Source organism: Haemaphysalis longicornis, unplaced genomic scaffold, assembly GCF_048455015.1.
Source record: "Haemaphysalis longicornis isolate Haplotype H1 unplaced genomic scaffold, Haemaphysalis longicornis Haplotype H1 scaffold_12, whole genome shotgun sequence".
NCBI lineage: Eukaryota > Metazoa > Arthropoda > Arachnida > Ixodida > Ixodidae > Haemaphysalis > Haemaphysalis longicornis.
This window is the reverse complement of record NW_027526225.1, coordinates 97,824,604-97,838,047: the sequence shown is the minus strand read 5'-3', so window position 1 is coordinate 97,838,047 and position 13,444 is coordinate 97,824,604. Positions and strand designations below refer to the sequence as shown.

The window sequence follows — 13,444 nt, the reverse complement described above, 5'->3', positions numbered from 1 at the left end:
ATTTCGGTTTATGCTAGATTCTGCAGTCTCCCTGTGTCATACGACGATGTTTCGAAGAAGCGTTTGGTCGCGGTCGCGGATTACTCTATACGCCTCGAGATTCGCGATCGCTGCGCCGCCTGCCGCAGCTTCTCCGCGGCGTTTGCGGGATTAGCGCTGCGTGGCTGATAGGTGGTCATGCAGTGTTTTGGTTTTCTTTCGCTTCTATTTGCCTTTCCGCGCTCTCAACAACTTGTTATGGTGACGTCTGTAAGCTAACTGCACGTTTAGGGCACTTAAAAAAAAAAACAGCTGCGTCTTGGTAGAGCGCTCTAACGCCAACAAGAGCTACCCGGGGAGGCGGTTCTGCGCGCTTCTTGGCCGCTCTTGCGGGCGTCTGCGATGGCAGCAGCATATCACCGCTGTCACCTTCGGACACGCCAGCACAAGTGAATTCTATTTATTGTCGCCTCGTTTAGACCTGATATTGGCACTGTAAGAGGTTGGTTCGTTTTGCAGCGCAGACAACAAATGCGGCTTTGCTTCGAATATGTACGTTGTAGAAAAATATGTTTCGGGGACGTGATAACCCAATAGCTGACAAAAACTTGTGCCTTAATATAAGCCACGCGAAAAGGTTAAGTACAGAAAAGAAAATGTTAAGTCAGATATGTGCCCACTCATGCCTTATAGTAAGAACCAAGGTATATGTTAATGAAACCACGGGAAAATGAATGGTCTGCAAGTAAGGAATAAATAGAATAGTCGTACGAGAATGAAAAAAAAAAAAAAAAAAAACGAGTGCAGCTTCTGAAATGCTGAAGACGTTTGTTTGAGCAAGGTAGTATTCACCAGACCAACTAGATGCGAAATGCTCTGATATTTGGCTAGACATGGGGGGGGGGGTGAGGAGGAGGACGCTCAACTATCGTTGTTTACAAATGCGGAGCGAAATCAACGAATGAACGTTTTAGTAATCACACACACAAGCGGCGTGTTCACTTTTCGTTTGTTTTTCGCCTTGAAAAACGGCTGATCACTCGGTGGACTCATTTTTTGAAGAATACAGGGTAGGCAGTTCACAAGCGATACGAGGTGTCGTTGGAAGAGTTGATTGATTGATTGCAGGGTTTAACGCGCCGACGCAACGGAGACGATGAGGCACGCCGTAGTGGAGGGCTCCGGATTAATTTTGGCCACCTAGAGCCTTAACGCGCGCCGAAATCTCGTACACACGGGCTCGTTGGAAGAGTGTGGTATCTGATAAGGGTCTCTGATTTCGGTTTATGCTAGATTCTGCAGTCTCCCTGTGTCATGACTCATATGACGGTGTTTCGAAGAAGAGTTTGGTCACGGACGCGGATTACTGTATAAGCCCATCTTCGCGCTTCTCGTGGAGGATAAATGTAACAGATGAATCTTTGCGAGCGCTCACCTCGGGACAAGACGACTCAGCATTAAATTTGTCGTCGTGTGCTGACTCCGGAGTGTAATTTTGCATTATCCATCGTACTTCTTTGGTACAATGTTTGCGAAATTTATGCCGGATTGGCTTGTTCAGGGTACTGAGCAATATCTGATATGTGATATTGGCAGGCGTAACTTGCGTGCTGTCAGGTATGAGTGCTCCGCTAGATTTTGTAGTGCACAAAGTCGATTTACATCATAGTGTGTATGGCCGCAACATGACCATCGGAGGAAACACTGCTTACAGAGACACTGCCACTAAATTTCAGGGCAGCGGAATTGCAATCAGCTGCATGCAAATGCTCGCTTCGGGACACTGGCCTGTCACACGCCCGGCGCTCATATAGATCTTTCTAAGATCGCGTCATAAACGTTTATACTCTCGTGAACCCACCAGGCTTGCAAACAGAGTGCCTGCTCCACGTTATTCGGTATTTCGAACGGGGACAAACGGTAAATCGCTGTCTTGAACGAGCCCCAAAAGCAACGGCGACAGGGGGGAGCGGGCCGGGGACTCCCGCTCCTGCTTTCGAAACGGGCCGCTAGGGGGATTTCAGTGGCGCCCCTACAGGCCGCGCTCGAGGCATATAGGAAGGCTCGACTGTATAGAGAAAAAGACAGAATAGGCATGCGACACCCCTGCTACTTTTCCGGACTGAACTTATGACGTATCATGGGCACAAGCAGAGTTCGAACGAACACGTAAACATAGAAGTTGCACAAAGCTGCACAGCTGCTGAGTGTGTTGGACCTGTCGAACATGCCACTACCCAACTGGCAAAAGCGACCTCGCCACCTGCGTGACTTTTTTTTGCCTAGCATACCCGATCGTTCATGAATGATTTCTATAAAATGTAATGAAAGCAAGCCAGATACAAATCCAATCAAAAATAGAGCAACTGCGGGCTGGTCCTTGGGCAGTATCATCAGTATCACCGCGCCATCCATGAAGGCAAACGGTAAACAAGGCAACAATTGTCAGTTACCCCATTCACAGCAGCCGTAGTACCATATTTTCACGTGTATAACCCGCACCAAAAATGCGAAAATTTCAGGGGTGAAGTAGGGGTGCGGATTATAAGCGAGGTATTTCCTTTGGTGCAGCTTCCCCGCAATGCGCGTTAGGCCATGATGCCCCTACAGCAGTACCAGCGACTAAGCCACTGTTATCCCACTAACCGTGCTTATTTTGCACCCACAGCTTAACAATATACCAACCTGAAAAAATGTAAGCGGCAAGAAATCTAGTTACGTAGTCAGCTAGGTAAGTTCTTTTGCGTAAACAAATGTGCGATGTTGCTTGAGTAGTAGTTTTGACCCACCCTTTTATGCACAAAATATGCGGGCAATACGCGGGCATATATTTTTTTTTGATTGATTGATTGATTGTGGGGTTTAACGCGCCGACGCAACGCAGGCGATGAGGCGCGCCGTAGTGGAGGGCGCAAAAAAAAAGCAAAAATATATATATATATATATTTTTTTTTTATTTGTCGACAGAAAGTGGGGGTGCGGGTTATACGCAGGGGTGGGTTATACGCAGAAACGCGTGAAAATACGGTACCCATACAGTACAATCTCGATAAACGGAAATCTCTTATTAAACGGGATTGCAGCTTAAACAAAACTGTAGCCTCTATGTTGGTTGGTTTTGTTTTCAGACAAAGTAAAAATACTTTCAGTAATCGGAACTAAAATTTCCGCCTCACAGTGTAGACGGAACCGAAAATGGAACTTCTTGTCAAACCTACGGCCAATAGCATCAGCCTTTTCCGGTTCCAGCTTTTTAGTTTTTGCGAATGTTGTGTCTTAACTTTGTGAATGTTGTGTCTTAAAATCTTGTACTTTTCTTGCTTCCTGAAAAACTATCAGCCACATTTACCTTCAAGTGCTTACAGTTCCATGACATGCCCTTAAGACTGTGCACACACATAAATTTGCACTTTTGCACATCTCTCTCAGTAAACGAAACTCCTGTTAAGTGGAACTCATTTTTTTCGGTCCCCTGAGGTTCTGTTTATCGAGAGTCCACTGTACTAACTTCTGTGTTAAGGCCCTTCCCTGAATACATCATCGCTGATGTCACGAAACATACAATTTAGCGGTATAATTACCATTTTAAATTAACTCCTGAGTGAATAAAGCACTCTTTAGTGCCCAACAAGTGCTATCAAATTCCAAATCTGTCAAATGAAACAAACTTGTATTTTGTCTTCGTGGCCCCTTTAATGTCGCTGCCAAAGAGTCCCACGGCCAGAACAGTTTTAAAGTGAACCTTTAAATGGCTAGGGTTCATTGCATTTTCTGCGTCTGCAAACAGATAGGCAAGTGTCTGGCGCACGAGGCGTTCTATACCGCAAGGCGCTTGAAAAGGAATGTTTTGGTCTGCGTGCTATTAGCCTGTAGTCCTAATTAAAACCTTACACCATTCCGAACACCATTTAGACCTCAAGCTTATGTGTCTCATCCCTCGGATAAGCATTTTGGGTAGATTAGTCATCAATAGGAACTATTTTTAAAATCAGTTCGCTCCGAGGTAGATATTAATAGTTTTTCAAAGATTAGCTGCTCTGAAACCCGCGTCCACCTTGTGTACATTCGTACGAACTTTTTTTTGTCGATGTTTTACGAGTTTGTTTGCCTAGTTTCCTACAGCCCTTCGAAGCAGTGGTACTGTCGTCAAGACAAGTTGCGGTTGCCCCTCTTCAGTTTCTGGTATGGATTACCTTCGCAGAGTGACACGACTCATTTTTCTCCCTAAAGTTTGGCTACTTCGCAAACATTTGGAGGACGATTTGCATCTACAAGTTAACTAGCTCCACAAGAGGTATATTTTATTGACTTATTTCTATAAATTTCCAAGTTTCCTAGGAACACTTGGTACGACAGCAAAATGAAAAAGTATTTTAGTTGAATAGATATCTTGCGGTTGTGTTGGTTTTCTTAGTTTATGGCATTTAGACGGGTCAGGGTGGGCTCACACAAGGTAATTCCGCAACTACCCTAGCAGCACTTCGGGCACTAGAAAAATACAAATGTAATCAAAATTTCGTCTGGTAAACAGTGTTGAACACCTTGGGGTTAGTTCCCGACAGTCGAACCGTCACTCGAATGAAGCAAGTACACATAAAGGCTGGGTCGTTACACGATCTCCAATGAGAGACAATTGACCATACACTTTGTTACCCAGTGATCCTGCAAACATTTTGGTTAATAATTAGTAATCTCACAATTGAAAATACGGTGAAACAATGATACAGGGATTACTGATAAGAAAGATCCTCTACTACAAATGACAGGTCTGAAATCAACTGAATTCCTGTGCCTCTTATGTGAAAACACTTTGACATAATAAATAGCAAAAGCACACAAACTCTTTATGGTCAATGCCGGCTGCCTTAAAGGAACCCAGCAGCACTTACCATTGACTACTCAGAATACATTTTGAGATAAAGTCTATTGTCTCAGCAATCTCCTCTCGCAAGAATAATGAAAATCCTATCACCGAAACTACGCGCGGCGAGAAGTCGCACATAATTGTTCCCTTCCAACTCGACCGCGGACAATGCGACGAAAGGTGTGTAATCTCTTTTGGAGAGGGGGGTGGCTCACGGCGTTCTCTTCGGCGCCCTTCGATATATCACAGGCCGGGGTGTTTTCTCCTTTTCTCCGCAACCTGAAAGGGTCTATTCCCACTCTGGTGCCACAAAAAACCAGGCATGGCTGCCGGCTCGCAAGCGTGCGCTCAGGCAGGTAAGGCGTTTTTTAAGCAATAAATGTTTGTTGTCGAGTGGTCTCATTAAAAGGGGAGTATGGAGTTTGTCACTCAAATTCCGCGCGCACTCAAAGTATGAAAGAAATGCCAGAACTGCGCGTACAGGTTCAGGCATAGAAGAGGTTGGTACACAGCGCCGACGACGGCAAATCATCTCAGGAAATGCGAGAATTAAGCCACAAAGTCGACCAGTAACAGCCGATAGGATAACCATGGCCACAATGACGTCAGTTAGGCCATGCCAGGGGTGCATAATGAGGAAAACTGAAGGGAGCGCGGTTGGTTTTTCCGCGTCTTTCAGCGATTTGCGTGCTCACTGCTTCACGTGCACTTGTAATATCTGGCTCAGGTATTTCTGGCAGTGTAATCTAAACGTCGCGCAGGTTTACTTGCACTGCTCAAAGAGTGTTGCAGGGTCCCTTTAAGTAATGGTCTTGGCGTTAATTCTGTAGCAAAATTTCTCCAAATTTTTTATTCAGCTGCAATTGCTAGCTAGTTAGCATTCCCATATGCTTCATAACTAAGGTATTCATAGCGCTAGCAAACATCAAACAGGACTTAGTGAAGCAGAGACGAAACACACGCTAGATGGGTTTCGCACGTGTTCCGCGATATAGTGTGTTTCGTCTGTTCTTCCCTTAGTCTTGTTCAATGTTCGCTAGCACTACGTATTCTTTACTCAGCAACCAGCTTTCGGCTTTAGTTCCACGCTCGGATCATCAAGCATAGCAAGGTGGGAAGCATAGCAAGATTTCAAGCATGTTCAACAGTGGCAGAGCTGACCACATGCACAAAATGTCGGAAAACAGGTTTTGAAGAAATCAAACATGCCTTGGTGTCCTGCTCCTACAAAGAGTAAATGTGAGTGGGCCATGTGTTCTCCAAAAGCAGTATGCACTTTACCGGCCCCGAAAAGTTTTCGCGGAAATACCGCGCATTTTCGATATTCCACTTCGCAATGCCACGTAAATTAAGCTTTCCTTTCCTTTTTGTATTCGATGAAGCATGTTGCATGTTCAATGTATCGGTCAGTTTCTATCAACCTCAGCCCCTCCCCTCCCCTCGCTACAAAATTAATGTCTACCAACGCCTGAGCGCAAAAGTGAGGGGGGTATTCACAACCAACATTAAAGGCATGGCCCAAAAGTAACCGTGTCATGAAGTGTCGCATACCTCAACGACCTTTTGGCACTGCGTCCCTTTGCCCGAACCGGGCGGCCCAAGAACGAAAACCACGGACGGCTTGGATTCAGCCATTGAACGTGAGACGGCCCTGCAAATCAAGACAGGAAATGCAGATAGAGCGCGAGCAACCAATGCACGGCGATGTTCGCTAAGAGTTCCCATTCATGCGATGCTGAAGATCGTTTCGAGAAAGCACGCTGTATCGCTTCGTCCGCACAGCGCGAACAGAAACCAGAGGAATGTCCGTTGTTACACTAAAAGCCGAAATACGTAGCCCTGCAGATTCGCGCGGCAAGTTAATCGGCTCACATCTGTAAGTCAAGCTGGACAGAAAAACGCATGGGACCGGAGGGCTGCGCTGACATGTCTACGTTTTACGAAACTGGAAGAGAATACGAACCACGCCTCGCTGACACGTGTGGTCACCAATCCCGCCGAGCGTATGAAATGTGCCAGAGGGGTGTGCAGCGCGCGCTGGATGCAGGTGATAGGACCGCGCATCCCAAGACGAACGGAAGACGGGGAAAAAGAGCGAATCCGTTCATCGAGCCATGCGACGGTGACCGCGAATCACTAGAGGCGCCCGGTACCGGCACACAGATACATGGTACACAGACGAACGGAAATTCGGTCGTGTAGGGTATGATCGACGTTGAGAACGGCCTTGAAACTTACGAATGAATCAACAGATGTCGACGTGTAGGTTCTTTGACGTATCGGAGATTGTTAGGGTCGACGTCTAGCAAATTCAGTTAGGCAAGACTGTGAAGTGTAACGAAACAGGTGGTGCAGTAATGAACTAAACTCACAGACCGAAAGTTGAAGAGTGATCGACACCAGCGACATGCGATTGTAACAAGTCTGGCGGCCAAACTGAGAACTATAATTACAAACTAATTTTAAATAAAATATAAATTCTGCACGAACATAAATTTTCAGCAAACAAAATTTTTATTGAGAGCTAATAGCAAGGTTTAGTCAGAAAAAAAAATCTCTATATTATTTCCTTGACGCGCGCGTAATTTGAAAAATATATGCGGCAGATAAGTGGTAGCACTCCCCGCACTACTCTAAGGGGCTTCCCTTTGCTTACAGGTGTGGGGCGTGAGCAATTTTTAGAAGTCCTCAGCAACAAATATTTCAAAAGTTTTAGTTTTGTACTTGGTAAAAAGGGAGATAATGAACATCTTTATGGAGGCGCAGCCGAACTACGCAGTCTCGGACAATTACTGTTTTCCATCTGCCTGATTGTGATGAAATTTGTTCATCTTGAAGGCTATGTGTGTGTTTGTTTTTTTTTTTTTTGCATAAGATGAACTTGCTTTCATTTTGAAATTATAGTTTTCGCCTAGTGTGCACTGTGGTTTTCGTTAACATGTGCATGGACTCATGGGTTTATCTAGAATCTAGAATTTCGATTTCGGGGCGGTGTCGAAATCCTCCTGGGAGGGGGGGGTGCTCGTGGTTGTGGAATCATTTTTTTTTGGGGGGGGGGGGTGTTTGGGGGTGTATAAACCCCCTCATGAACTCATTAGAAGATGGTCGTATGAAGTTAACGGGTATATATTTCGTGTGCACGGGCATACTTTCTATCACTCCTACCATAATTCCTCATCTAATTCATATCTGATTGTTTATCTTATCGTTTGATTATTTCACTGACTTGAGCTCACTTCAACCGTGGCAGCAGCGACGTTTACCTCATTCTTCATCGTGCAGGGGCGTATCCAGGGAGCATATGTTTCGGAGCTAGAAAACCCCCGAAACATTACGAGTGCTTCACCTCTCCCCCTTCCCCCCTCCGTCTTTTCCGGGCTATTGTTGTCAGTCCAGAAACAGTCCTTTCGCATCTTTCCATCGCCCTCCGGTGGCTTCGGAGAATGCATAGCCTAAATGCGAGCAGAAAGACTCCTTTCCCACTTTTTGTGGATTAGGATTAGGATATGAACTGGCGATTTTACGTAACGTTCAGCTTGTAGGGGAACTCGCGCAGTAGTTTTTTGCCTTTCCCTGATATTTCTTTAATAACGCTCTTTATGTCCAGGCCTTCGTCGTATCTAGGATTACATACGCTATACCTCAGGCCTTCGTCGTATCTAGGATTACATACGCTATACCTTACGCCCTGCTTAAAGCCACAGAGCTCGAGAAAATAAACATCCTGATAAGGAAAGCGTACAAGCAAGCCATGGGTGTCACGGCAAACACCTCAACCGAACGACTACTCCGACTTGGCATCCACAACTCGGCCGAGGAGTTAATAGAGGCGCACCTGTCTAGCCAAAGATTGAGGTTAGGAGCAACCGAAACGGGGAGGTTCATCCTCTCACGCCTGGCGCTGTCGGCCCCACTCAGCCACCCACCTCTCCTTACTGGAAACGAACCCCACTCCATTAGAAAACACTTCATAGTGCCCGTCTTACCACGCAATGTGCACCCTGTGCACCCGAGCCCGGGCAATATTTAGGTTGTACGGAGATGCACCATCTACCGCCTACACAGACGCAGCCTGTTACCCCGGAAGAGAAGCCATGGCAGCCGCCGTCGTTTTAAATAAGCAGCACAGGTGCAGCATCTCAATTCCCGGACACAACCCTCTCCAAGCCGAGGAACGGCGATAGCGCTTGCGCTTAGCCAAAGCGACGCCAAAGTTATAATCTCAGACTCTCAGCAGGCGTGCCGCAACTTTGCCAACGATCGCTTGCAGGTCACAACACTTCGACTAATCAATCAGAGACTACCAACGAGACCAGTGAGCATTGTATGGGCACCAGCTCATAGCGGAATCCCCGGCAACGAGATCGCCAACCTCGTGGCTCGAGATTTGACCCGCCGAGCCAGCGCTGGTGAAGCCGAGCTCGAGCGCATGCAACCTCTTGTCACCTACCAGGAAATCACGCAACACTATAGGCTGTCCCGTAAAACCTACTCTTCGCCACACAAATCGCTACCGAGAGATCAGGAAAGGTTACTGCGTGCCCTGCAGGTCAACACCTTCCCGCATCCCACCAGACTACACCTCTTTGACCGGACACACGTTTCTCCCCTTTGCCGCTTCTGTGGAGAGCCTGGGACTCTCAGACACATAGTGGGCGGCTGCGACAAGTCCACCCTAGACCCCCCTAACATCCACCTTTCCACAGAGCTTTGGGAGAGAGCCTTGGCCAGCTCCGGCCTCGAAGATCAGCTGCGCCTGATCGAAAGGGCTGTCGACGCGGCCCGAGCTCAAGGCATCCTGGAATGAGGACGCCTCTCTCAAGCATGTTCTGGATTAATTAAAGTTTATTCTCTCTCTCTCTCTCTCTCTCTCTCTCTCTCTCTCTCTCTCTCTCTCTCTCTCTCTCTCTCTCTCTCTCTCTCTCTCTCTCTCTCTCTCTCTCTCTCTCTCTCTCTCTCTCTCTCTCTCTCTCTCTCTCTCTCTCTCTCTCTCTCTATGTTTAGCCAAAACTTTCGCGTTAAATATCAAACGGGGCCCTTTTTTGTGTGTTTTAGCGATTATTCAGTAATGTTCTGGTATATCTGCATTCTTTTTGGTCCGAGCGCCTTTTTTCTTCTGAGAAAATTAAATGCTTTAACAACCTGGTCAAACTAAAGAATCCATAGAATTTGAACGAATTTCAACACATTTGGAGGCGTCTGTCAGTCCGCATGGCTTCCATCACACTCTTAGACCAAGAGTTGGTATCTATACGCATGCGCAGAAGATGGCCTCTGGTTGGACGGCTTGTATATATTTGTGTTCAATCACTACAAAACCAGCTGGAAGTTCAGCGCTGCTCTTGTCGTCTCGTCTCCACCTGTGTCTCGTTTTTTGCGTGAAAACACGAGATTAGGAATAAAAAGAGAAAATCTGAACCATTTTAGTTTGTGTAGACGACCCAGTCTTGCTAAGCGAGTCTGCACAACACCGGCAAAAAATGCGCTTGAGGAACTAAATTCAGAAAGAACGTAGGGCTTAAAATAAATATGAATAAATCTAAAGTAATGACGAATAAACATTCCGAAAGTGCCCTGTTCAGCCAATGCAACGAAACGCTATAACAAGTAGAAGATTATACCTCGTACCTCGGTCAGGTTGTCTGCTGATCCCAACTTCCAACCACGAGAAAGAATGCCGGCACAGAATAGGCATATGGGCTGGGGTGCACTCAGCAAACACTCCCAAATAATGAAAAGTAAGCTACTTCTAAAACTGAAAAGAACTACTATACACAACCAATGCGTCCTGCAGGTGATGACATTAGGAGCGGAAACTTGACGCCTCACTAAACAACTTTGAAAGCAAACTTAGGTCGGCCCAGCGTGCCATGGTAAGAAGAATGATAGGATTAAAGTTAAGGGAGAGGAAACGGGCTTCCTGGATCAGAGAACGAACCAGACTAGAAAATATCATAGTTCAAATAAATAAAAAGAAATGGACTTGGGCTAGCCATGTAGTGAGACGAACCGACGACCGTTGGCCGATTAGGGTAACGGAATGGATATACCAAGAGATGGGTCTATAAGAAGGGGGAGGGCAATAACATGATGGAGGGATTAAATACGGCACTTTGCTCGGAAGTAAACTGTGGACTCGAAGCGCAGGACAGAAGCGGTTGAAGGTCCATTTGAGTGACCTAGTTGGCTGTCGATGATGATGATTATCTGTGCAACACAGGGATATTCATTTTACTATGGCACGCGCCATTGATCGACCGGACGCATACATACACTCGCGGCGCGAAAAAAACTATGGCTTAGACCCCAGGTCATGCCTCCGTTCCAGGGAATGAAGCGGCTCACGCCGCTGCCCGCAGTATCCTACTTCGGGCATTCCCGTCGAAGACAGGCGACTTGCCGCACAGCCCTCACGAACGTATACCCATTCCATGGAGCCGCATTAATTGGTGTTGGGAAGTGCGCTCCACTCGCATTCCGGAGGCACTGGGTTCGGTTCCCGCAAAGTCCCAAATTCGCTTTCCAACTCATTTGCTTGTTTACTTCAACTCTCCTGCCCCATGGGCCATTTTACAACTGTTTCACTATTACGCACGCCGTTATGCGACTTTGCGGCTAAATGGGCCATTTAACGCTTTCGTTGCAAAACTACGGTTGCACCTAAGCTTTCTCTTATGAGATTAGCGTAACCGTCACTTCTGGCTCAGCCACGTCGCTGAATTAAGTGCCGCTGTGCTTTCTATACGGCTTAGTTTAGGGTTACCGAGTGCAAAGCAAGAACTCAGTGTTTATTTATGAATATAAACTCCATTCAACAGAAAATGAGGAAAAGCAAGCTTTGCAGAGACCACACTTTACATCGAGCTCTTTTAAAGTCGGTTTCACGACTTTGCACCAATGCATTGTCGAGAAGACGTTTTTTTTTTTTTTTTTTTTTAAAGATTATAAACTTTCTTGGGCTACTTACGCGCATAAATTTTGGTCTGTCTGTGTATGACTCGACTAAGCCACCAGGCCAAAGTGAAACGAATGCTGCGCAATATTCTTATATACTTACAGCCAAATCTAAACGTATAAGTCCAGTGTCAGTGTCCATACATGATACTTGTCAACATTGTTGAGCAAGAACAAGACATTGCGCGAATGAGTGATATTTGCAGTGGTCCTTTATTTAAAAATTCGTGGATGCTTGGTTTTTGCGATAGCAAATGAAATACCACATCAACGGCAGAAAACCGTCGCCTGCTCTGGCCAGTGGTACCTCTCGGCGGCATTTAAGAAGTCAAAAGACAATAGCAACGAAAGGTTGTGGGATCCACGTTCCGCTTGGAACGCTGGTGGAAAAGGGCAACGTGGATCTATAAACGTTGTAGTAGGGTGCCTCAATTCACGTGCGTCACAGCCGTACGGCAGCGCTGGCATAGAGGCACCCCACTTGGAGCAGTGGAACGCGGACATTTAAATTGACTTGATCAAACCTTTAGCGTGTTATCTCGGGAAGGAACGAGACGGGAGAGGAACAGCATGGGAGGTGAGCAGGAAACAGAAGGGAGGCCTTTACTTGCCAGGGGCGCCAGTCGACTATGCGACATTTGCAACAAAAGGAGCAGATACGTGGCCATTTTTTTCAGTGGCAATGAACAGTCTTATATCACAACATCAAAGCTCTAAGAACTTGCTTAGTTTGATCGAAATTCAGCCGACATGGTCCAGTCACGCTTTTTTTTTTTTTTTGACAACCTTCCGGCTGGGCAGTTTGCGTACGCAGATACGGAGACGCCGTGTTTTTCGCCAACTGAGCCATGAGTGACGCTCACGCATTTTATTTCATTTCATTTATTTTACCCTCAAGGCCAGAGGCCTTACAGAGGGTAGTGGGGTATACAAACACAAAAAGAACAGATCATACAATGCCGCAAAAAGGCAGTGTACAACAGGTCTATGTGATTCCTGAAGTAACAATGTTAGCTAAAGTTATGCGAAACTGTTAATGGTTTTCAATGGCGGCGATTGGTCTGGGAAGGTGATTCCAGTCATATGCTGTGCGAGGAATGAAAGACTGAGAACAAGATTTTGTACGGCAGGACGCATGATTGCAACTTTATGACGGTTATCAATGCGGGCAGAAACACACGAAGGCGCAGAAACCAAGACGGAACGCAAGTAGGGATTGCGATAGTATATTCTATGAAATAAACAAAGACGAAATTACTGACGACGATGGGTAAGCTGAGGCAAGTGCAAAGTATTTTTCATGAATGTTACACTGGATGCTCTGCTGTAATTGCCTGTAATAAATCGCGCAGCGTTGTTTTGAACGAGTTCGAGAGATGTGATTAAAATTTAAGTGCCAGGATCCCATATTGGTGCAGCGTATTCTAATTTAGATCTTACCAAGGATGTGTACAAAAGTGTCCTAAGGGAAATAGGAGCAGATAAAAAAGTTACGGCGAAGCTATCCAAGCATGCGGTTGGCGTTGTTAATTATTTGTTCAATATGCATTGACCTTAAAAGCGACGAAGTTATGGGAACCCCGAAGTAGCGATATTGCGTTACGGCTTCGAGCGGTACATTGTTGATATGATAAAGGGCTGGAGAAG

At 46.1% G+C, this 13,444-nt stretch overlaps 1 protein-coding gene across 5 annotated transcripts in view; it reads right to left on the bottom strand.

The window, feature by feature from the left end:
- LOC144163046 (UMP-CMP kinase 1-like) overlaps positions 1-7,232 on the bottom strand; it is a 33,097-nt gene extending 25,865 nt beyond the window's left edge. The window contains exons 1-2 of one of the 5 annotated variants that reach the window (XM_077693834.1): positions 7,082-7,232; positions 6,395-6,494 (exon numbers count right to left, since the gene is read on the bottom strand). In XM_077693834.1, coding sequence (XP_077549960.1) covers positions 6,395-6,478 — 84 coding nt within the window. In that variant the 5' untranslated portion in view covers positions 6,479-6,494; positions 7,082-7,232. Of the gene's footprint in view, positions 1-6,394; positions 6,495-6,602; positions 7,014-7,081 lie in introns of those variants that run through there. The other 4 variants (XM_077693836.1, XM_077693832.1, XM_077693833.1 and 1 more) reach the window with 4 other exon arrangements.
- Between the last annotated feature and the right edge of the window lie 6,212 nt (positions 7,233-13,444).